General features: G+C 42.5%; 1 protein-coding gene across 1 annotated transcript in view; it reads right to left on the reverse strand.

The window, feature by feature from the left end:
* LOC144672613 (sodium channel protein type 8 subunit alpha-like) overlaps positions 1-22,219 on the reverse strand; it is a 233,689-nt gene extending 211,470 nt beyond the window's left edge. Inside the window, exons 1-3 of the mRNA XM_078534436.1 lie at positions 22,106-22,219; positions 19,011-19,189; positions 16,974-17,307 (exon numbers count right to left, since the gene is read on the reverse strand). Of these exons, the coding sequence (XP_078390562.1) occupies positions 16,974-17,249 (276 nt within the window). The 5' untranslated portion in view covers positions 17,250-17,307; positions 19,011-19,189; positions 22,106-22,219. The remainder of the gene's footprint in view (positions 1-16,973; positions 17,308-19,010; positions 19,190-22,105) is intronic.
* Between the last annotated feature and the right edge of the window lie 2,393 nt (positions 22,220-24,612).

Genomic DNA, 24,612 nt, shown 5'->3' on the forward strand with positions numbered 1-24,612 from the left:
GATTGGATAGACTGGGGTTATTTTCCTTGGAGCAGAGGAGATTGAGGGGGGACATGATTGAGGTGTATAAAATTGAGGGGTATAGATAGGGTAGACAGGAAGGAACTTTTCCCCTTGGTGGAGGGATCAATAACCAGGGGGCATAGATTTAAGGTAAGGGGCAGGAGGCTTAGAGGTGATGTGAGGAAGAATTTTTTCACCCAGAGGGTGGTGGGAATCTGGAACTCACTGCCTGAAAGGGTGGTAGAGGCAGAAACCCTCATAACATTGAAGAAGTATTTGGATGTGCACTTGCGATGCCATGGCATACAAGGCTATGGGCCTAGTGCTGGAAAATGGGATTAGAATAGTTAGGTACTTGATGGGCTGAAGGGCCTTTTTCTGTGTTGTAGATCTCTGACTCTATGACTATGACTCCCCACCTCATAGCCCGCTTCTACCTCCTTCTCAAGATCCACAAACGGGTCTGCCCTGGTAGACTCATCGTTTCAACCTGTTCCTGCCCTATTGAACTGACTTCTTCCAACCTTGACTATATTTTCTTCTCACCTTGTCCAATCCTTCCAATCTACATTCACGGTTCTTCTGACACCCTCCACCACTTAGTTTTCAGTTTCCTGGCTCTAACCACCATTTCACCAGGACATCCAGTCCCTCTACATCACCAACCCCCAACAGGACTGCAGGCTTCTTCCTTTAGCGGAGGCCTAACCAGTCCCCATCCGCCACCACCCACCTCTGCCTGTCTGAACTTGTTCTTACGTTGAACAACTTCACCTTGAACTCACTTCCTCCAAATAAAACTGTTGCTATGGGAACCTATCCAAATTATGCCTTTTTGTGACATATATGGAATGTTTTTTTTCAGTCCTACTCAGGGCCCCTCCTTTGCCGGTACATTAATTACTGTATTGGTGCTGCTTCCTGCTTTTACCCTGAACTGGAAAATGTCATCAACTTTGCTTCTAATTTCTATCCTTCTCTCACTTTCACATGGTCCATCCCTAAGTTTTCTCTCCTCTACCTCAACTTGTCCATCACCAGTTCTGGGGATAGGCTGACAACCAACTACTATAAACTGACTGACTCCCACAGCTACCATGATGATAGGTTCTTCCAATCTGCTTCCTTTAAGGATACTATTCCATTCTCCCAGTCTCTCCGCCTTCATAGCATCTGTTCTGATGATGCCACCTTCCAAACTAGCCCTTCTGATATGTCTTTCTTTTCCCTCAACCGAGGATTCTCCTCCACCATGGTTGACAGGTCCCTCGACTGTATCCATTCCATGTCCCTAACTACTTCTCTCACTCCTTTCCCTCCCTCCCAGGACCATGATAGGGTCCCCCTTGTCCTCACTTTCCACCCCACCAGCCTCTACGTTCCTCTGCCATTTCTGCCACCATAAGTGTGTGCCACCAAACACATCTTCCCCTCTCCTTTCACTATTCGATCCACTCCTCAATCACTCAACACCCACTCCCACGGCATCTTCCTATGCAAGTGCAAGGGGTGCAATACCTGCAACTTTCAATCATCCCTTCCCACCGTCCAGGATCCCAAACACTTTTTGCAACTTGCACTTGTGCTTCTTTCAATTTAGCATACTGTATTTGTTATTTGTTGCTGACAAGGTGGTCTCCTCTACACTGGGGGATCAAACACAGATTGGGTGACTGCTTTGCTGAACATGTCCATTGCGTACACAAGCCTGACCCCCAAGCTTCCGGTCTCCTGTCATTTTATTTCTCCACCTTACTCCCACACTGACCTCTGTCCTCGACCTGCTGCACTGTTCCAGTGAATCAACCCAAGCTTGAGGAACAGCACCTCACCTTTTACTTAAACACTTTTTACAGCCTTGTGGACTCAACACTGAATTCAACTATTTCAAATCATAACCACTGCTCTTTTTTAAACAAGGACAGCAGTTTCTGTAAATGAAACAGAAAATGCTGGAAAAACTGAGCAGGTCTGACAGCATCTGTGGAGAGAGAAACAGAGTTAACGTTTCGAGTCTGTATGACTCTTCAGAGTTATTATGTTATGGTTCTGTAAATGATTCTGCTTTTGCTATTTACCCCTCCTCTGGACCCGTCTCTTTCTTTATTTGTCCTATTACCACTCCCTTTTGCCTTGCACCAGCATCCCTTTTGTCATTTAATCTCTCCTGCCTTTCACCCAATCCCTTTTTGCTCTTTCCACCCTCCTCCCCCCCCACTTCCCCCACCATTCACTATCCTTCCCTCTGTACTTGCTTAAAACCCGTTACATTCATAAGCCTTTCTGGTTCCGACAAAAGGTTTCTCTCACTCCATAGGTGCTGCCTGACCTGCTGAGTATTTAAAGCATTGGGTTTTTATTTCAGATTACCAGCAATTGCAGAATTTTGCTTTTTGTATCAAATCAATTTGGTAGACATAGGGGACCATTGCGATGTTAAAATGTGTATTTTTTTTTAGATGTTTAATTTGCATATAGAGAAAAAGTAGCAAGGTAAATTGTATCCACCTCAATCTGATTTAACAAAAGGGGTATTTATAATGCACCCTTAACGCCGTTGTTCATTGGTTTCAATGTAGCTCAAGTCCAGAATGAAACCAGAGAAGCTAAGAAACTCGCACATTAAGTTTGACCTCAAATGGAATGTAACTTGGTACAGGTCAGGACCCGTCCTTGTACCCCATGAGCGCCTTTTAAACATAACTTGTTGACTTAAAATGTTTAAGGGTGCTCTCTTAAACATTCAAATTTTACTGGCTGGGAGGGGAGTTCTGGAAGGGAGAACTGGAATGTGTAGTCAGGCAGTATTAATGACAAACAGAAAATGCTGGAACTACTCAGCAGGTCAGGCAGCATCTGTGGAGAGAAACAGAGGTAACGTTTCAGGTCTGTGACCCTCCATCAGAACTGGAAAAAAATTAGAGATACGATAGTTTTTAAGCAAACTCAGAGCCAGGAAAAGCAGGGCGGAGGGCAGGGGGACGGAAACAAAAAAGCAAGGGTCTGAGATACAGTGGAAGAGAAATGACGGTCCTCTAGACAGTGATGAGTGGTGATGATGGCGTAGTGGTAATGTCACTGGACTTGTAATCCAGAGGCCCAGGCTTATGCTCTGGGGACACAGGTTCAAATTCCACCATGGTCACTGGTGGAATTTAAGTTCGATTTTATTTTTTTTAAAAACTGGAATATAAAGCTAGTCTCTAATAGTGACCATGAAACCATTGTTGATTGCTGTAAAAACCCATCTGGTTCACTAATGTCCTTTAGGGAAGGAAATCTGCTGTCCTTACCCGGTCTGGCCTACATGTGACTCCAGACCCACAGCAATGTGGTTGACCCTTAACTGCCCCCTGAAATGGCCTAGCAAGCTGCTCAGTCCAAGGTTAATTAGGGATGGGCAACAAATGCTGGCTTACCAGTGAAGCCCACATCCCATGAAAGAAAAATGGCAACAGCAGAATCATTACCAGCTGCAATTCATTGGCATATAAGTGCACTGCAAAGTTACAATTTACAATGTACTTATTGATTGTGGACAAGACAAATTAGACATGGGAGGAGACTCCTCATGTGGAGCAAAGTCCAGTTGCGTCAAATGGCCTGTTCCTGTGCTGTAAATACTATCAAGAACCATAATCTTGCAAATGTGCATGAATCATCAAAAGATGTTTTGGCCATGTTATTTACAGAGGTGGTTGGGGAGTGTTGGGGTGGGGAGGAGTTCTGAATAGGAAACTTGGAAGTAGGGGGTTTCCCAGACGTCCTACAGAAATTACCAGGACATATATCAAATGCCTTGACCAGTTTTCCTGTATAACAGCCAGTTGGATGGGAAAAACTGTGGTGGAAGGATGCGGAGGAGGAGTAGAGAGTGGGTTGGGAGACATGGAGGGAGGAAGAGAGAGAGGGAGGTCTGGGGGAAAGAAATCATAGGGGGAAGATAACATGGATGTGGGGAGAGATAGTGGGAGAGATCAGGGGGAGTCGGCGATCATGGACCTGGAAGCAGGGAAGCTTATTGGGCTTGGAGGAAACACTCCTGCTCCTCCTGGCCCACAAGCATTGCTGTAAAGGCACTTACCACGTGGATCCAATTCTTCTCACCTCTCTTTACCTGCCTGGTTTCCAACAGCCTGGGAAAACTAGCCAACAGTGATTAAAAGAATAGAAACCTTGTTAAAATGGGGGCATGCAACCTCCCTTAAAAGCTTTTGCCGACTGATTCACCTCCTAAGAGTGGATTGGTCGGTCACCTACCCGCCATCCTGCCTCCTTTAAAACTGGAAAGTACATGGATTGGGGTCGGGTTTGAGATTCCTTCTCACTCGACGGGACTCTATCCAAATAAACTCAAGCAGCGATGCTGGGTGTAAATGAAAGGTAGCATTGCAGAATTCTATTACTTTTGTGTGCTGTGTATAGGTGGTGCACACTTTCAAGTTGGTCATTTCGTTCTTAGAGATGTCTCCCAAATCACTGTCAGGAGATGCCTCCTATGTATCGTTTATTTTGCGATAGATACTTGAAAATCACATTTGACAGCGCAGCAAGGAAAGAAATAGAACTTGCATTTTTATAGCACCTTATTAAATCCTCAAAACATCCTCAATCCTTTAGTACTAATGAATTTGCTTTGAAATGTTACACTGGAAAATGTGACAATGTATTTTCATACAGCAAGGTTCCAGAGACGACAAATGAAAAAAATGACCAAAAAATCTGCTTCTGCTGCCGTTGGTTGTGGGAGAAACACCATCCGGGATCTTAGAACTTACTTCACTTCTTTGAATAGTGTTGCTGAATCTCTTACAATTAACTGAACAGGCAGTCGCAGCGTCACATCTGAAAAACAGCACCTCTGACAGGGCAGATCTCCCTCAGTACCGCACTGAAGTCTCAGCCTACAGCATGTGCTCAATTCCTGAAACAGGACAAGAGCCCACGACCGAATGAGTCAGAGGAGAGTGCCACAAACCCGAGGACACTGACACCTGAAAAACCAAGTGACTCTAATTTCCTTGTCAATATATTAAATGCTAGGCTATTTGCTCTATGATTTACATTCTGTGAACTATTGGTACGATGTTTGGTATGGAAGAAGACTTCTCTACACAGGTTCAGCAACAAGCACTTCCAGGTCAGGTATAAATTCCCTCCTCTTCAGCAAGGGACTTGCATTTACCCTCATGAGAGCACCCACTACCCCATCCCAATTTCCAAAACCAGTCACCTTGTGACATCTCTCTGATTGAGATCGCCTATCTAGTATAATTTTGAGTCAAAATTATGGCCAGTTTAGTGCGACAGATTTTTGCATAGGAAATAGAGAAGTTACAATACAGCAGCAGGCCAATCAACCCGACAAATCTGCATCAGTGATTACTTTCCATGTGAGCAAATAGTCCAAATTACATGTGCCTGCCATGTTCCCCTATTTGTTTCCTTGACCTTCATCCACCTGTTAAATCTAATCTTGAATGCTGACATAGTTTCCACCTCATCTATTAAACCCAGCAAGTGAATTCCACAGCCTCACAACTGTCAGTGTAAAGACGTTTATGCTGCCCTCTGTTGTAAGTCTCTCAGAATTAATCGTTCCTCTTATTCTGGAGCTCTCGACTACCGGAAACAGTCTGCTTCTGTCAAACCTGTCTCATGCTTCCATGTTGTTAAGCATCAAATCAAATCACCCCATAATCTGCATTATTCTAACAAACGGAGTTCCAATTTTTCTGGTCTATCTTTGTATTTCCTCATACCAGGCCCCACTCAATCAATGTTGTATGTTCTCCTTCCTATAGTTTAGAGCCTAAAATTTCATTAAGATTTTTTAAGTAGCAAAATCAATTTAAGGTGTTGCCTTTAACATCCTATAAACTTATATACCTAAATCTCTCCAGGCTTCCACAGTATCAGTCTCATTCCATCCAGAACCGAATTACTACTGTTACTTTTTGCCTTGTCGGGCACTTACTGTCATCGAATTCATCTGCCAATTTTAAGCCTATTTCCCCCATCTTAACTTGCTTTGGTCTGCCAATGAATTAACTATACTTCCTATGTTGTCAAACTCTTTGTTTCTCTCTCATCAATTTTTAATCAATTTTGCCATTCCCCCCTCCCCCCCTCGCCCCCCCCCCCCTAAATCAAACCCCTTAATTGTCAAGATATTCTCCTTGGGTGGTACCTTATCAAAGGCTTTCCCAAACTCCATGTACACGACATCATGGCATTTCCCAAATCTACCACGTCTATCATCTTGACAAGGGACTTTGAGGTTTCTCAAGCACAGCTGTCCCTTTTTGAAATTCGTGCTGGCTAATGCTAACTATGTTTCTCTTTATCCAGATGTGGCAATTTCACTCTTGTTTTAATTTCCCCTATCACAGATGTTAAGCTGTAATTATCTGGATTAGCACTGTCTCCCTTTTATAAAAATGGGTATTACATTGGCTATTCTCCAGTCCTCTGACATCCACACCAATACAGTCCTGAAATAGCATTTCTGGGACCTTGGCAACTTCCTCCCTCATCTCCCCCAGGATTCAAGATGCATTCTGTTGGAGTCTGATGCTTGGTTTTCCTTTAGACTAACTAATTTAGCTAAAATATTCCTAATACCCATCACATCATCTCCATCTCGGCCACTTCAGGATTCACTTCCTCTCGGGCATTCTTCTATTTCATAACAGTCGATGCAAAGTACTTTAATACCTCTACCATTTTCTGACCATCACCCATAAACTGACAACCTTCTTTACTCAGGGATGCCACCTCGCTTTCAATGAGCCTCCTTTCACTGATATATTTGTAAAATCCTATACTTTTCTTTTTGACTTCTTTCAAATTTTTCCTTCCTTTCCCTCTTAATGTTCCTTATCTTGCTTGTAATCTTTTTAAAAATTTTCTGTCTCCTTTAGCTGTGTCATTATTATTGTTCTTCTATTCCTTATAGGCGCCCTTCATCAACTTTAATTGATTTCTAATCTCCTTATTTATCCTTAAACCTGAAACTACTCATATTTTCCTTTATTTCTGAAGTAAAGTCCTTGGCCTGAAACATTGAGTGAGATTTTCCAGCCCTGACAACGGCTCTCCAAATTTTCCCGTCCCACCTGCGATGCTGTCTGCCGATGGCGGGGCTGGAAAATCCCAGCAGTTAACTTTGTTTCTGTCTCCACAGATGCTGCCTGAACTGCTGGGTATTTCCAGCATTTTGTTTTTGTTCTAGTAATTTTCTTTTTGTAAAGAAATAGTATATACTTGGGACACCTTTTGTATTTTTTTTATATAAAATATTTCACAGTTGCTCTCCAACTCAGTCTACCCATTTCTCCTTTCACTTACAGCTCGCTCACTCCTCAGCTATCTAAGATCTGCCCTATTTGAATCTGGTGCCCATAAGAAACTGGGGTGCAACTGCTCAAACCTACTTTACATGGGACCTGTAAAAGAATGAACTGTCACTGAGAGTGAAGAGGCACTTTGAAGGAACTTCTGTTCACAAGATAGTTGATAGAGTATAGGGTGCCTTTGACATGAGCTGATGAGGCAAACATCAGTGCATGTTTTAAGAGAAGCATAGATAACCATTTGAAGCAGATGAATAAACAAGACTTTGAACAGAAAACAGAGTAGTTGGAATCCTTTTGAATTGCTCCAGAAAAAAGCCAGAACAGAAAAATGCTTTGCAAAAGCAAAGTACTGCAGATGCTGGAAATCTGAAATAAAATTACAAAAATGCTGGAAAACTCAGCAGGTCAGCAGACAAAAGGTCATCTTAATCTGAAACGTTAACTCCGTTTCTCTCCACAGATGCTGCCTGACCTGAGTATTTCCAGCATTTTTTAAAAAATTTATTTCTGAAAAATGCTCTGAATGGTCTTCCTCTGCTCCATAGGAGTAGGCCATTCAGCTCCTCGAGTCTGCACCACCGTTCACTAGGATCATGTCTGAGTTTCTACATTAACTCCACGTTCCCACCATAACCCTTGATCCCCCGTAGTGCCCGACACCCTATCAATCTCAGTCGTGAATACTGAGCATTCATAGCCCTCTACAGAAGAGAATTCAAAATATTCACAAGCTTTTGAGTGAAGAACTTCCTCCTTGTCTCAGTCCTTATTGGTTGACCCCCTTATTCTAAGACTGCGTTCTAGATTCCCCAGCCAGGGAAAAATGCTCAGCATCAACCCTGTTAAGCCCTCTATGAATTTTAGACATTTCAATGAGATCACCTCTCAGTCTTCTAAACTCCGGAGAATATAGGCCCATTTTGGTCAGTCACTCCTCATAGGACAGCCATGTCATCCCAGGAATCAATCTGGTGAACCTTTGTTGCACTCCCTCTAAGGCAAGTATATCCTTCCTTAGTTCAGGGGACCAAAACTGTACACAGTCCTCCAGATGCGATCTCGCCAAAGCAGCAAATCTTCCTTACTCTTAAACTCCAAACCCCTTGCATTAAAGATCAACGTACCATTTGCCTTCCTAATTGCTCGTTGTATCTGCATGTTTACTTTCTATGACTTGTGCACAAGGACACCCAAATCTCTTTGAATACCAACATTTCCTAGTCTCCCAACATTTTTAAAAAAAACTGCTTTTCCATTCTTCATACCAAAGTGGATAATTTCACGTTTCTCCACATTACACTCCATCTGCCCTGTCTTGCCCACTTAATTTGTCTATATCCCTTTGCAGCCTCTATGTCCTCCTCACAACTTGCGTTGTCACCTAGCTGTGTAACATCAGCAAATTTGGATATATTACACTCAGTCCCATCATCTAAGTCCTTGATATGGATTATAAGTGGCTAAGGCTCAATCACCGATGACTCACTCCACTAATTACATCCTGCCATCCCAAAAGTGACCCATTTATTCCAACTCTCTGCTGTTTCTCCATTAACCAAAGCTCAATCTATGCTAATATATTACCACCAATCCCATGAGCCCTAATTTTGTGTAATAACTGATGGCATAGCATCTTATTGAAAGCCTTTTGAAAATCCAAATATACAACATCCACTGGCTCCCCATCATCCACCCTCAAAATATTAATACGTTTGTCAAACACAAATTCCCTTTCATAAAACTGTGCTCTGTCTAATCATATTGTGCTATACACCTCTGAGTTTGTGTCATCTTACATCATGGGATTGGGGTGTGGAAGGGACGGGGTGGGGGGGGGAAGGCAACAGTTAAGGAGAGAAAGAGTTGGGAAGAGAGTGAGTTAGGGAGGAAGGGGAAGAGAGGGGCAAGAGGAGATAAAGGATGAGGAAGGACAGAAGAAACAGACAAGCAAGGTGAGAGATAGGAGGGGCAGGTGGGCACATGAGGGGAGATACAGAAGGGGCGGTAAAGCGAGGGAGTGACACAGAAGGGGATAGCGAGAAAGAAACAAAGGCAGGGAGGAAGAAAGGGCAAGTGCAAGGGAGGAAGGAAGGTGAGAGTGATAAAGGCAATGTGGATGAGAGAGAGAAGGCTGAAAGGAGAGAATGAGATCAGGAGTGAGGAGCAGCATTTAGGGAGGGCAGAGAAATCAAACTGAGCTCAAGCAGTGACAGGCAGAAAGGTGTGCAAAGTCAGCTGCCTGTCAGGTGGTCTATTTTGAGAGTAGCCACGTTGTATATACAGCCAGTTTCTAGTTTACTGTACAGATGGCTCTGCATTTATTCCCCCCATTTGTGCTCACATCATAATTGTTCAGAAATTATAAAATTACTGTTCCAGACGTGCACACAAAACAAAAAATGAAAACCATTTTGATTATAATTTTACAATTAATAATTTGGTACTGTCTAATATATTCAGCACTTCAATCTCCTAAATATTTCAGGACATTTTTTTCTATAATTTTTCTGTCAGAATTCACTGGCCAGATTTGGTCTAACTCTCACCAAAAAGGGTCCTAAAAATATCAGATGAAAGTGAATACCTCTTGCTATTGTACTTTGCTAAAACATCTCACAAATGCAATAAAATATTAATGGGAACAAACAGGATTACTTAATTCAAGGATGCATGGCTATGCATTAAATTATTGTCAAAAAAACTGACATTTGTCAGCTTAGATGATCTCAAAATGTATGAAAACTGAAATGATACTTCCAGCAATTTTACATTTCACACATAATCTTGTATTAAATGAACAAGTTGCGTCTTCAGAAAACAAAATTAAATGACCATCCTATTACAAGCGTGAAAGCTGAACACCTCCTACCCAAAGATTGCTGCTAAAGATTAATCTAAACTAGCAGGGCTAAGTGGCAAATGTTGCTATGCCAGCAAACTTGCCAGTCATTTTTTCTGTATCCACCTTGGGTCAATACCATGGCTGATCAGGATTCTGTTGGTAAAGGACTGGGATTTATATAGCACCATATCAAATCTCTCAAGTGATATTGTATGTGAAGCACTTCAAAATGATCTCCTCTGAAGTGCTGTGACTCATGTTTTGTAAGGTCCCATGGCAACCATTCTACACACAGCAAGATCACACCAGCAGCAATGGAACAAGCAATTGACTGTTTTTGGTGGTGTTATTCGAGGGAGGAATGTTGACCAAAACATTGAGAGAACATCCACTTGGACAGCCAGGCTGCACCTCAGGATACTGTATCACTATAGGAATAAGATAGCGTGCTTTCATTGTGCACCATCATTAATGGTACATGTGGACTTTAGGGCCTAGTGGCTATCAGGAATCCATTGTGTGCAATGTAAATATCACAGGAAATAGCAGATTATGAAAAATGCTTCATAAATCATCAATGACATGATTGCAGGGATTTGTATAAATCTCACTATCCAACTCTCTGCCACTGTATGTTCTGTCCTATCCAAGGTAAAAAAAATCAAGCTCATCCATACCGTAGTTCAGGTTTCTAGATTTGATGGATAGAATTTTTGTTAGCACTTTGACACTTCTGTTTATGGACACATGGAAGGAAGACAGATTTGAAACTGATAAACTGACAGTTCCCACCAGCTCACGATAGCAAAAAGCACACTTTCCCTTTCCTCTGTGCTACAATGACAATCACTATGCATACTCTCAATATGCCACAACAAAAAGACAAATGGCACTTCCTGTAAATCTCTCCAGCTGGCACAATGAGTTCATAGAGAGCCAACAGCTAAGCCACACTGACCAGGCAGGTCCCGCATTCAGACCCCAGTATGTGTTGAGTTAACTCAACCAGGTAGTATTAGGGCTATGACAACTGACCTCAGTGCCTCGGGGATCTGGAAGGAAAAAAAATTGCAATCCAACAACTCTGCTGGAAATGGGTGCATACAATTCTGCCATGATTCTCCCAAATAGTCAAATGGCCTGCCAACACTTGCAGCTCATGAGGTGTAAGTCAGGATCAAGCTCTCACTTAGACATAATGCCATTAGGAGACCAGGTTTATCATGTGAATGGATATTCTTACAAAAATATGCACAAATATAATAAACTTTTAAGTCTTTCTTTTTTTTGTTAATTTACAGGATGTGGGCGTTGCTGGCTGGGCCAGCATTTATTGCCCATCCCTAATTGCCCTTGAGAAGGTGGTGGTGAGCTGCCTCCTTGAACTGCTGTAGTCCATGTGGTGTAGGTACACCCACAGTGCTGTTAGGGAAGGAGTTCCAGGATTTTGACCCAGCGACAGTGAAGGAACGGCGATATATTTCCAAGTCAGGATGGTGAGTGACTTGGAGGGGAACTTGCAGGTGGTGGTGTTCCCATCTATCTGCTGCCCTTGTCCTTCAAGGTGGTAGAGGTCATGGGTTTGGAAGGTGCTGCCTAAGTGCTTTTGAGGTTCTTTTCCCTAGAGGTGTGGCAGACTACAAGTACACCATCAGAGCTGGGCCCACCCCAGTCATTTCCTCAACTGTGTGGATATTTTTGTAGAGTTTGTGTCAGGAGACATGTTGCTGCCTGCAGAGATCATGGGTTTAGATGAGGGCAGGCACTGCACTGCGCCTATAAGGATCTTATTTAAAGAGTCGGAATTTTATCAAGAAGTAGCGGAATGACTATTTTTGTTTAAAAGAAAGTCCATTTTACTGTGACTTTTGTTGGTGGCCTTGGGGAGGGAACAGGAAGTAAAGATGGATCTGGAGAAAGAACTGGACAACCTGAAGGACACTGTAGTTAGGGCAGGATCAGAGAAGGAAATGGATCACCTCGGACAGAAGAGCAGCATGACAGGAATATCAGGAAGGAATGCAACAGCCATGGAAAGAGAGAAATGGCTAGCCTCAGAAAGGAAGAGTGGCCAAACCACCTCAGAAAGGGAAATGAACAGCTTCAACGAGGCAAACAAAAGTGACGGCAACTTCAGAAAGGGATGCAGCAGCTTTAGAACAAAGAAGGGGTTGCTTGAGGGTGGAAGCAAGTCAAGATAACTTTAAGCAAGAAAACAATCCAGAGAGGGAAACTGTGGTCAGGGTGGCAAGAGAGGAAAACAGATAGTGTCAAGAAGTGGAAAAGGAGGTCAGGGTACATAACTATCTATAATGAGCTAACAGATTTCATTCCAAGTCAGAATGCTGCCATTATAAAAAGAGTACAAATCCTATTTTTACTCTACATTTGATCTACATTGGCTTCCGATCAAGCAACATCTTGATTTTAAATTCTCATCCTTGTTTTCAATCCCTCCATGGCCTCGCCCCTCCCTATCTCTGTAATCTCCTCCAGCCCCACAACGCTCCAGGATCTCAGCACTCCTCCAATTCTGACCTCTTGAGCATCCCCGATTTTAATTGCTCCATCATGGTAGTTGTGCCCTTAGCCTCCTGGGCCCTAAGCTCTGGAGCTCCCTCCCTAAAACTCTCTACCTCTCTACCTCATTTCCTTCCTGTAAGACGCTCCTTAAACCAACCTTAAACTACCTCTTTAACCAAGCTCTTGGTCATCTGACCTAATATCTCCTTATGTGGCTTGGAATCATATTTTGTTTTATAATGCTCCTGGGAAGCGTCTTGGGTTGTTTTACTCCGTTAAAGACACCATATATATATATATAAGCTTTTGGTGTATTCATGATGAAGTCTCAAGCTCCTACAATTTACTTACTGCTGTAACTTTAATTGTGAATGTAATTTCCACATGCAACCCCAAGCCAAACAAATCTGGAACAAAAATCTATGGATAGCCTATAGACCCTGCGCAAACACATATAAAACTTACCTAGTTGCTATTTCAAATAAGTCCCTTGTATATGAACTATCTTTCTTCTTTGGTGCAACAAAATTTATGGCCAGGATTTTATGGCCCCTCCCACCCAGTGGGATATTATAGTCCCGCCAAACTGAATGAATATTTAAATGGCTCACCGCATCCGCCAGGGGGAGGAGACACACCGCGGCAGGGCCGTAAAATCCTGGCCCATATTTCTACCATCTCCTCCCCCATCTAATAAAGTGGAGGGGTGATGGGGGAGAAACCCTCCATCATCTAGAGATTTATATTTAACTCAGTGAATAAGTCTATCCATCAAATTCAACAGAACATTTTTATCTGAGATGATGGGATCATTTTCTGGTAATATATAATTGCAAAAGTGTGAATACCCTGCCTGTTTTCTGATGTGCACAGTTCCCAGCAACCAGCATGTATTCAGAAAATTAAGTAAATCTATTAAGGCCTCCTGCTGACCTCTGGAAGACACATCTGTAAGCCAACTCTCACCCTTCTTTGCAACAACCTTTCAGCTGCAAAACATCTGATTTAAGGCAGCCGAGAAAAAGAACAGATTTAGTGCTCATCAAGGTGAGGGATGCTCATGCTAGAGGATGGAATACTTTCCCATTTTAGGTACTCCGCATCAGAATCAAGCAGTCCCAGCTCAGGTACTTCATCATAAAACATGGACGAAAGCTCCCTCTACCCTATTGCAACACTGCTCCTCAGCCCCAAGCACAGAAGGGCACCTCATACTGCACCATTGTGACATTTTCCAAAACTTAAAACAACAGCCAACTTGGTAATCTTGTGTTGTGGGCCCATAACGCATTGAATAAGCTGGATTCAGTTCAAGAGCAATTCTACTCCAAGCACAAGTTTACTTAAAAAGAAAACACTGTTCTTGCACAATGGCTATCACACAGCTAGAGCCTCACTTTATTGAGAGGGTACTGCAAAATGTACAAAGTTCTAGGGGAAACCAGGGGTCAGGGCTTTTCTTGGTGGCGGTGGTGAAGGGTATTTTGCTTCATCTCTACCAAAGTATAAGAAAAAAAGAGAATGCTACTCAGTAGCAAGTCTCTTGAACCCTAATAGCAGCTCACTGCATTTAATGTTTGGCAGCATGAATAAATAGAAATACCAAATTAAAATTATATTATTGCTGGCTGTAGTCATTCATTCATTCTCAGGATCTCAGGATATGTGCAAAGACTTATCTCCCACTGTGTTCCTTCCCTTCTATAAACTTTCAAAATCTAAGTGTACCACCAACCAAGCACTACTTACTTACTGATTTTACCTAATCTCTTTCCAGCCTTGGCAGTGCCCTGCACCACAGGCCTTGATCGTTCAACCACAGTGAACAGAATTTACCAAGTGATGTTCCCTGTTCATGTCACTAGAGCAAATCTTCATTACAACATTGAGGTGGAATTCCACACAAAATTTCACTTGCATCAGACCAGTAGATTTCAGGTAATTGAGAACAAGGAAGGACTGCGTGACACTAGTGAGTGTACAAATTTCTCTCTTTATGATATTTACGATGATCTATCAGCTCAGATGAATGTGGTTCATTAAACCATGTGGAAGAAAAAACAGATTGTTTGTTTCTTAATGAAGTGTATTTTTGATGGTGTCCAATTTATGGCTCAAGTAACATGGGACACTTGATGTGCCGCAGCATGATATACCCTCCCCCAATAAAAGTTACAAGCATATGTCTTATTGGATAAAAAGGGAATGAAAAATCCCAAAATGGGCATCTTTCCAGCCTCCTCACCTCAGCAAACAAAATTTTCATTCTTTACAAGCTCCATTTTGGGCCTCACACAACTATGGTTAATTTATTAGCTTGGCCTTGTATAAAGAGCCCATTGTCACTGGGAACCAAGCTGAAGAATTGACAACTTGGAAGCAGTTTTGTGCTGCAGGTCCATGCTCACTCAGAACCAGGTGGAGATTGTTCAAATTCATTTTAATCTGTACTCTTACAGCCAGCAGAGACTTTCACCCCATCGGTCTGGACTAGATTTGAACCCAGGCCCAATGGTAAAATGACTGCGGAATCTCTTGATGCTTTGTGTAAAATAAAGTTTGCCAATTGAGTCTTGGTCCTGCTCCACTCAATCCACTGAAAATAAGATTTAAAGTTTTCCTTACCAAGTATTAATTCTACTCCTTGCATCACTGCAAGTGCCACAGTGTTTTTAGAAAATTGCACTTTGTTGGAAAACAAAATGAAGAGACAACTTCACAAAAGCATAACTCCTATCTTATATAGAATAAATCTCAGATCCTCACAATCCTACTCCCACACCCAATTTCCTCTCAAATCCTAGCCACAGGCATAACACATGAACATCCTGATAGAAAAATGTCCAAATTGAAAAGCAAATGCGTTCAGTTGATGCACTCTAAATTTGTAAAAATTTAGCCATGTTTTGGTCTAATTGACGTCATAGAGGGAAGCATTATAAGAAAACAAGGTTACCAGGTCAGAAAGGTCTGAAGAACTTGCCATTATATGAAGAAGAAAGAGCTGGCAGCCCGTCAACTTCAGTTTTCAAATCCTTTCAATTTGATAGGACAAACATTGCATTTGCCTAATAATGAAAAATATTGCGGGGCCTTGTACTAGGAAGCAGAGAATTTACCATTCTGACGGTACCAAGCTAATGCTTGCTGTGGCTATTTCATGGAGATCAGCTGGGAGGGAGGAGTTGGGCATGGGAATGGGCAGGGGCGAGGGGAAGCAACAATAATTGTTGCCCGTTTTTGAATTCCTACATAATGTCACAGTAATAGTGTCAGGGCTAATTTAATTCAAAGTGGATTTTAACATTTACAAAATATATATTTTTATGGGCAGAAGAAAAAAAGCTAGAGTCTTGTCCCTCATCGCTCCAATTCTCAGTTTAGGAATTGTTTTTTTTTTTCAAAAAATACACCGAATCCTTCATTTTCATCCTGTAGTGCATGTTGGAGTCCATCATCATTGCTGGGGTAAACTATCATTTCAGGGCCAAAATATTTTATTCCTACTACCAGTAAACATTAAAATGTGGGCCATATCACCCAGTGGAAAATATCCTAAGGAAACCAGATGTGGTAAAGCCTTGCATCTGATTTAGCAAAAAATAACCTCCTGTTTTGACTGGTGCATCTATATGTCTTGCTTCATTGATGGCTGCGATATCATGTGTTATTGTAGTGGTGGGTTCATGTGTTGAGGTCTCATTCATATTTCAGTCAGTAAACTCTTTCCAATGACCATCCATCTTAACCCTTTCCTAATAGCTGCAAGCCATATTGGGAACATTAAGCCATATCGGGAACATTACATGACTGCCAATATAAATCAGATAAACACTTAAAACCAGGAAAAGCATATGCTTTGAGATTGTGACTTTGTAATTGTTACCTCACTGATAATTGAAAACAAAGTATGTGGCCATTGCAAGCCAGCTCTGATGGCACTCGGGACAGTGTACAAGGCTCTTCCAAATGGAAGTTGGTTATAGGTCAAGGCTGAGACTGCAAAATTACCACACAAGGGAAATATGATCCAATTTTCTAAGGTATCAGAATCATAAGACTAAGATTTAGATTTAAACTTAAAACCTGAGACCTATTTCCCCCAAGACAATTATTGTTAGGTGACTGCTAACTTTTGCAAGTGGAGAACACCAAACTATCCTTACAACCACACTTCTGGCACGTCAATCTGATCTTACAGCTTTCCCCTGCAAAAAGAGCTAGTAACTGTTGTCCAAGGCACTCACTTTCTGATTTATATAAAAAGGGTCCAAGTCCTCCAATGGTTCAGCAATGCATTTAGAAGGGGGGTCGCCATAGATAAATGGCAAACTTCTGCCCGCTTCAAGGTCGCTGTTTGGTTTAGGCTTATTTTGATCATCATCATCTCGGTGGCTGCTGTCTTGCTTGGGGGGCTTTTTTTTCTTCTCCTCAGCAATCCGCTGCTCAATGATAGCCAAAGACTCGCGGGTGAAAAGGCGGAAACTGTCAGGGCCTGGCGGTGCAAGCATGTGCGCTGCCATCTTTTCATCCTGCAACAATGTCTTCAATTATGTAGCCTCCAGGATGGGACAGTTCTGTCTAAATAAAAAATCAACAAATAAACTTTAAAAATAAAAACATGCAGGTAATAAACTAATGTGAATCACTAATATTTAGCACTGAATCTCACCGTTAAATACTTCCTTAATCTAACAATGAGAAAAAAAGATTCTTCTATATAGCACCTTATGAGGTCTTTCAAAAATGCCTCAAAGTGCTTTTGTATATATACTTTATACACATTATATATACACACTTTATATATGCATATATTATATGTGTGTGTATATATATATATAAAATATAGTGAAATGTGGACAAAAGGTGAGTTAAAATATTCAAAAAAACTTTTTAAATTTGACCAATTGTTCTTTTCTATAGCACCATAATATTGCAAAGCACACACAACGGCACAATAAAATGTTCCAACACACAGGGGAAATAGAGTGAGTAGCCCAATAATGTTCTAATCATTTTTGTCTCCATAAGATACTAAATTCATAGAGGCATCATTATAATGCATTAATATGCACTGAAAACACTGCAAAAATCATTTTATTCTTTACAAATTCTTATTACTCTTAAATGTTTCCTTAATAGGTGTGGCCATTTGACATTTAAAGGTCTTCAGACTAACATTTTGTTGTCTCTCCAAATGTAGTGTTAAATATTCGGGTTCTTTACAGATGTAAATATTTGAGCGCAGTTAATTTTCAAACAAAACTCAACCATAACTGAGATTTCAGAGTCCCACTTCACAAAAAAGCAAGGAATCGCGTGAGCGGGTTACATAATCTCAGAGGTTTTGGTTAGGGCTGGGCCCAGTCAGCTAAAAATATGCACAAGAGGCAGAATATTTCTGGAATAGGGGTGGCCTTGTTTTAAGAAAAGCAAATTATTGTAAAACTTTAAATGTCAAAGTTCCTATTTAGATAGTGTGTACACTCTCCAACTATTGCAGTAAAAGGTAATGGTGGTTTCCAATGATTATGACAGCTGAAACTGGGATACACGCTTATCATAAGTTCAAATCTCTCAGAAGAGACATGATGTGATAGCATTTCAGACTTCTCCCATATTTAATTTCCCTTTGTAAATATACTATTTGTTGTTGCAATTTCAATCATCACATTATTAAGAGGAGAAACTCACAATTTAGATCTGGATTGTCAGTTTCAATATAGCAAACTATCACTGGTGATTCAAAACTCAATTATTGATCTAATTATTTGCCCATTTGATTCCTTGTAATTTTAAAACAAGATGCGATGTGTAATTTTATCGACTAGATAGACCAATTAAACAGTCCTGCGGTACATGGCACATTACATCCTGTCTCAACATGAAAAGTTAGCGCTACGTTCGTCAAATCCATGTTCCTTCTTAGACCAAAGGCCAAGGTACGCATCCAAAAGAAGCACATACTTCACACCCCCACATTGTCACCTATCCTAACTCAGACATTAGAACAAAGTTGAGACTCGACGAGTGAATGGCACCTTAACGCAGACCAATATTTTTTTTAAAATCTCACACACTATACAAATAAGCGCCAGATTAATCGTTGTTACAACACATGTCCACCACAAACGCCCTGCTCTCCCTGCGTTATCCGATCTCCCTGCTCCTCAGCATACGCTTTCAATTTGCTTTTTCACCCCACTCCCAACAACTGGAGGCATTCCGACTAAAATCAGGCGGGAGATAGCCGCAAGATGCTTGATTGTTAACCATGAACCTACCTTCTGAATCTCGTCTTATTTCATGTTAAGACACTGGACATTTTTTTGCAAATCCTTTGCAGATCAATAAAGCATCGATTCCGGGTTATTTCTTTATTCCAATGTCTATTTCAGCTACATCAGCAGGAAGGCAAATCAATAATGAATGGAGATCACGTGTCCAGAATAGAGGCTGCAAGCTGAAATTTAAAATGCAGTTTTTAATCGCTCAAATGATAATATATTGACGATAAAAACGCAGCGCGAAAAGCCTAATAAACCAATGCCAGGTGTCATAAATATGAGTGTTATTTTGGTACTATGTACAGTCACAAGGGTAATAGGATAGCGCGCTACATGCCGAAAAGGTGGAAGATACCCTATTCATTCTCAGCCAAAATAACCAGAATGCCTACTTAACAGAGCGTTATTTGCTCTGTGCTGTATTTAGTAACACCGAACCTTGTGCCACATCTGATCGTTTATTTCGCTGTGCGGGTTTAATTTAAATTACTGTCTTGCGCGCGGTGGGGGGGGGGGGGGGGGAAGGGGGGCTACTATACAATAGGTTTATAAGATGCACGATATTAATATCGTGCAAAACCACACCCAAATAGACTCCTGCAAGCAAACCATTTGCACAGGTGGGACTGGACTTTGAGCGGAGGCCATGTTCTTGAGGGGGAGTCGAACCACAGAACTGAGCGAGCGCTCCACATTTTTAGGAGTTAAATAAGGGCCCAAGCATTCCCCATCGCACAAAGTGCAGCATCCCCCTAAAAGGCTTATTTAAGAAACAAAAACAGTCGCTTTTAAAAGCATGAAAATATGTTAAGACACTTGGCAAGTATATTCTAAAGGGCCGTTCAGCCCACGTGGGCACCAGGGATGGGTGATTTTTTTTTAAAGAGTCTTTAATGAGGGTGGGCAGCCAAAACGGAAACATGGTGATTTCCCATCTCAGGGAAACATCACACGCTGATATTTCAGGGCCGAGAGAAATGAGGCTGAGGACAGGAGATTAGGCCAAGACTGGGCACTTGGCGCTGTTCTTTCAGCACCGCAAGTAGGTCTGTACACCCGAGGGGGAATTTCATGGGGTAACGTGTGTGTGAGAGACAGATCAGGAACTTCCAATGAGGGGCAAAAATATGTCGCTTTATACATTACATCGAACAAGATAAATGAACAATTTCAGGGCTGTGTGGGGAGACCACACATACAATGAATAACCGTATACAGCAGCGTCACTGGTTAGCCTCCCAGGCACTTTAATACGGCGTCCAGACAAACGCAACGGATACAAAACGCAGCTCTTCGTTTTGGAGAGGAGGGGAGAGGAGAGGGGGGAATAGCCCATTGGCCTTGGCAAGCCCCACTTAAACTATTCGACAAGACTGCAAGACTTTGTTTTACTTCCTGGGCTGATCAAGAAAATCCATTGTTAAAAAAATAGCTTCAACAATATATTCCAGCAAATCACTCCTCGCAAATTCCTGGAAGGATAATGTTTTTTATTGGAGACTATAGGCAGGCTGGCAAAACACTTTCGGGGTGACGTTTTACTTGTTATCTGCAGCTAGCAACGTGGACCCAGGATGGCTAACTCCTGGGCCTTTTCATTGGTAGCAAAAAGAAAAAGATTCAAATCGAAAATAACATCTTGAGTTTATCAATGCGTCCCCAAACTTAGGAATCACTTCCCAACCATCCCCCATCATCACATCACACCGCTTGGGTTCAAAGCCACATTCTCAAGTCTCTCTGCAACACACCTTACCTTACAATATGATCACTCCTTCCCCTGCAACTGGTTCTCCACACGTCCAAACCGTATAAAACCCCATTCTTTCCCCCCACCCGCCCCCCTATCAATTCCACCCCCCCCCCCCCCCCCCTCTACAGCACCTATCGTGGTACTCTCGCTTATTTGCAACGTTTTCAGATTAGCAGCAAGCTACCTCACACAGTAAACGCCAGTGTATACGGGGAATACAATGTGTGTAAATAATTCAGTTTAAAATATATAGGGTTAGGTTCATTGGATTTCAAGGAAGAGGGGTGGGGGGAGGGAAGAGGGGGGGGTGGAAAGCACTGCAGTATTCAGGCATCCGGTACCTTTCACGCCATATTCCTGAAAGAAATCCCAGCTTCACTCACCTCTGTCAAATCAGAGAATAACGCGTGTTTATATAATTTGGTGAGGGGGGGGGCGGGGGGGAGGTGGAAAAACTCCTGCAGACGATACAGACAGTATTAGATCCACCGGTATAATCCACAGCACACCACACCCGCAATAACAGATCTCATTTAAACATCATCCAGGCAGCAACCCAGCTAGATTTGGTATAGGGGAGGGGGTGGGGAGTTTGGGGGTGGGGGGGGGGGGGGGGGGGGGCGGTGAAGAGTCGACGGTATACTCATACCACAAACCAGGCTTTGCCAAACCAAATACAACCAGAATACCTTTACAATGTTCCGGCACTACATTCAATTTGACTTTCCAGCTGCGGTGACAGTGAATGCTTTCAACCGCATAGCCACGAGCACACATCTCAGATACCTTTCAAGAACTTAAAAGCAGCCATACATTCATTTCCACCCCCTCCCCCAGTCCCCCCCCCCACCCCCACCTCAACCCTCTTACTGTGGAAAGTGTTCCGGGTCTCAATGAAATGATGCATTTAAAATTCAGTCCTTTAATGTGGGCAGGGGGGAGGGAGGGGGGGGGGAAGTAAAACGTTCTGTTAGTTCAGACCTGGATGATGTAGATTTGTCGACGTTTTTGGCTAATGGCTATGGAAGGGGGGGGAGGGGGGACTGTTTTGGCATTTAAATATCTAACATCTATGCAATTACTAGATTCCAAGCGAAATCCGCGGTAAAGCAGGGAGAAGGGGAGGGGGATGGGGGGGGTGCTGTTGAGCCTGCTATTTAAGAGCCTGATCTGCAGTTTTGGGGAGCCCCAGCAGACACCCTACTCAGAAATGCAGACGATGTTCACAGCTGGAAAATTGCTCTGCGGCAACGGCTTTGCTGGGGCTAGAGCGGGGGGAAAGGGCCACTTCTTGCAGAAAAAGGCGCTGCAGCCGTAGGAAAAGCAGGAGTTCACTTACATTTTGTGCACTAACACAAATCCCGAAAGGCGTTGCTGTACTGCAGATGTGGAAAGGATGCAGGAGAAACTGCGGTTGTCGCCATATTGGAGCGCTTCCTTCCCTGACCAGTGCGTGCCGTTACCTTGCATAATTGATGACTCTCAGCAGAATGTTAGGGATCATGTCCAAACAGTCGTTTTTTTCCTGAAGCGCCGGGGTTGGAATTCAGGTCTGCCACTGGAGCTTGCAGGAGCCACGGTGGCTTATCTGTCCACCTCGTCTCTATTTCTATCCTTACTTGGTAGCAAATGCTTCCCCCTGTCAAAATCTGAAGATGCCTGGCGTGCAACAGCCTCCCTTTAGGACCAAGGGAGACTAGAACGAACCAAACTTTTCTAGTGTTGCTGGGGGTTCTGTGCAACCTATGTGAAATGCACGAACTCACATGGGAAATGTAACATACATGTGATCTGACAATTTATCAATCCAGCAAGTTACCCTCCTCCTTCAGGAGGCCCCACACCCCCTAACAGGGCATTGGTGACCATGGACTTCCATTGGATCAGTCCATGATTATGCTTGGCAAAGTACTGCAGTGGTTTGCCATTGCCTCCTGCAGGATGGCTGACCAGGAAACACTCCTACTTTTACCTTGCCACCAGGTGTATTGATCAACCTGTTTGGCCACATTATGAATGCACCTTCCATGGCCATTAAGTCCTGGGCTGGGATTTTCCAGACCTGTCATGGGCAGGACAGTGCCCCAGCCAAAAGTCCATTGACTTGTGGCAGGACCGGAAAATCCCACCCCTGGAGTAGGACTTGAACCCAGAGCTTCTGGCCCAGAGGTAGGAACACTACCACTACACCACAAGACTTCCCTACATAGAACTCTATGGAAGTAAAATAACAGCCTATTGCTAGTTCTTACTGAGTCATGGTTCTTTGAACACCACTTCTCCATGTCCTATATGTTGATTTTATGATGTGTGACCATTAATGAAATAAGTAATGATCTTTCAATGCACATACTTAAACTAATTTCCATTCATATTTGTTTTTTCTTTAACTGTTTCAATCGAAAACACACATCAGGTCTGTCAGCATCTGGGAACCAAAAAAATACCATGACATTTCCTATGGCTTTGCTCAGAGTAGATCAGATTAACATCAACATCCTGGGGGGTTACCATTGACCAGAAATTGAACTGGACCAGCCATATAAATACTGTGGCTACAAGAGCAGGTCAGAGGCTGGGAATTCTGCGACGAGTAACTCACCTCCTGACTCCCCAAAGCCTGTCTGCCATCTACAAGACACAAGTCAGGAGTGTGACGGAACACTCTCCACTTGCCTGGATAAGTGCAACTCCTACAACACTCAAAAAATTCAACACCATCCAGGACTAAGCAGCCCGCTTGATTAGCACCCCATCCACCACCTTAAACATTCACCCCCTCTACCACCAATGCACAGTGGCAGCAGTGTGTACCATCTACATGATGCAGGCTCACCAAGGCTCCTTTGACAGCACCTTCCAAATCTGCGACCCGTAGCACCCAGAAGGACAAGGGCAGCAAATAGATGGGAACACCGCCCCCTGGAAGTTCCCCTCCAAGTCACTCACCATCCTGACTTGGAAATATATCGCCGTTCCTTCACTGTCGCTGGGTCAAAATCCTGGAACTCCCTCCCTAACAGCACTGTGGGTGTACCTACACCATATGGACTGCAGCGGTTCAAGAAGGCAGCTCACCACCACCTTCTCAAGGGCAATTAGGAATGGGCAATAAATGCTGGCCCAGCCAGTGATGCCCGCATTCCATGAAGAAATAAAGAAAAGGTTATTTTTTAATGAATGGAGTATTATACCATGTATTGCACGATACATTATTCTGTTGCTCAGATGGAGCTTTGTTTAATGTGGCCTGCCCCTTTAAGATAACAAAGTTGAATTATTGTAAATAGCAACATCATGAGGTTAAGTGCTGTGTGTGACTGCAGATCCTTGTAAATCTCAGGCTCCAGCTTAAAGAAGAGTGTGAAAACTTGCAGCTTGTTTTTCCTACAATGCTTCCTTATAATTTGAACTATAACAAGCTGAAAACTTAGATCTATTTATTATCAATCATTAAGCTTCCTTCTTCAGCTGCTGACTAGCCTGTTGTGTATTACCTGCATTTTTTTTTTATTGCAATCTTCAGCAGTTAATAGTATTTCCTTTTATCTCTTGCTGTGTTTCACTATATGTACAGTCCATGTGTTATAGGTACACCCATTTCTTTATACCTACATTGTAAGTTCCTCTTTTTCTATGCTGACTAATCGGCTGCTTATATCTCCATATACACCTTCCTTCCATTTATTTCTCTTCTTTTTGTTCCACTTCTCATTTTATCTTCATCGACCTTCCTTTTCAGTAAACTTTAGTTTTAACATCAAAGAAATGTACAGTGGAAGGAACCAGTGAAATGCATCTGGGAGCTTTGGGATAAAAGGAGCTTGCATTAGTTTTATATGCATT

The sequence above is a fragment of the Cetorhinus maximus genome, chromosome X, assembly GCF_964194155.1.
Source record: "Cetorhinus maximus chromosome X, sCetMax3.hap1.1, whole genome shotgun sequence".
In the NCBI taxonomy this organism is placed as follows: Eukaryota; Metazoa; Chordata; class Chondrichthyes; order Lamniformes; family Cetorhinidae; genus Cetorhinus; species Cetorhinus maximus.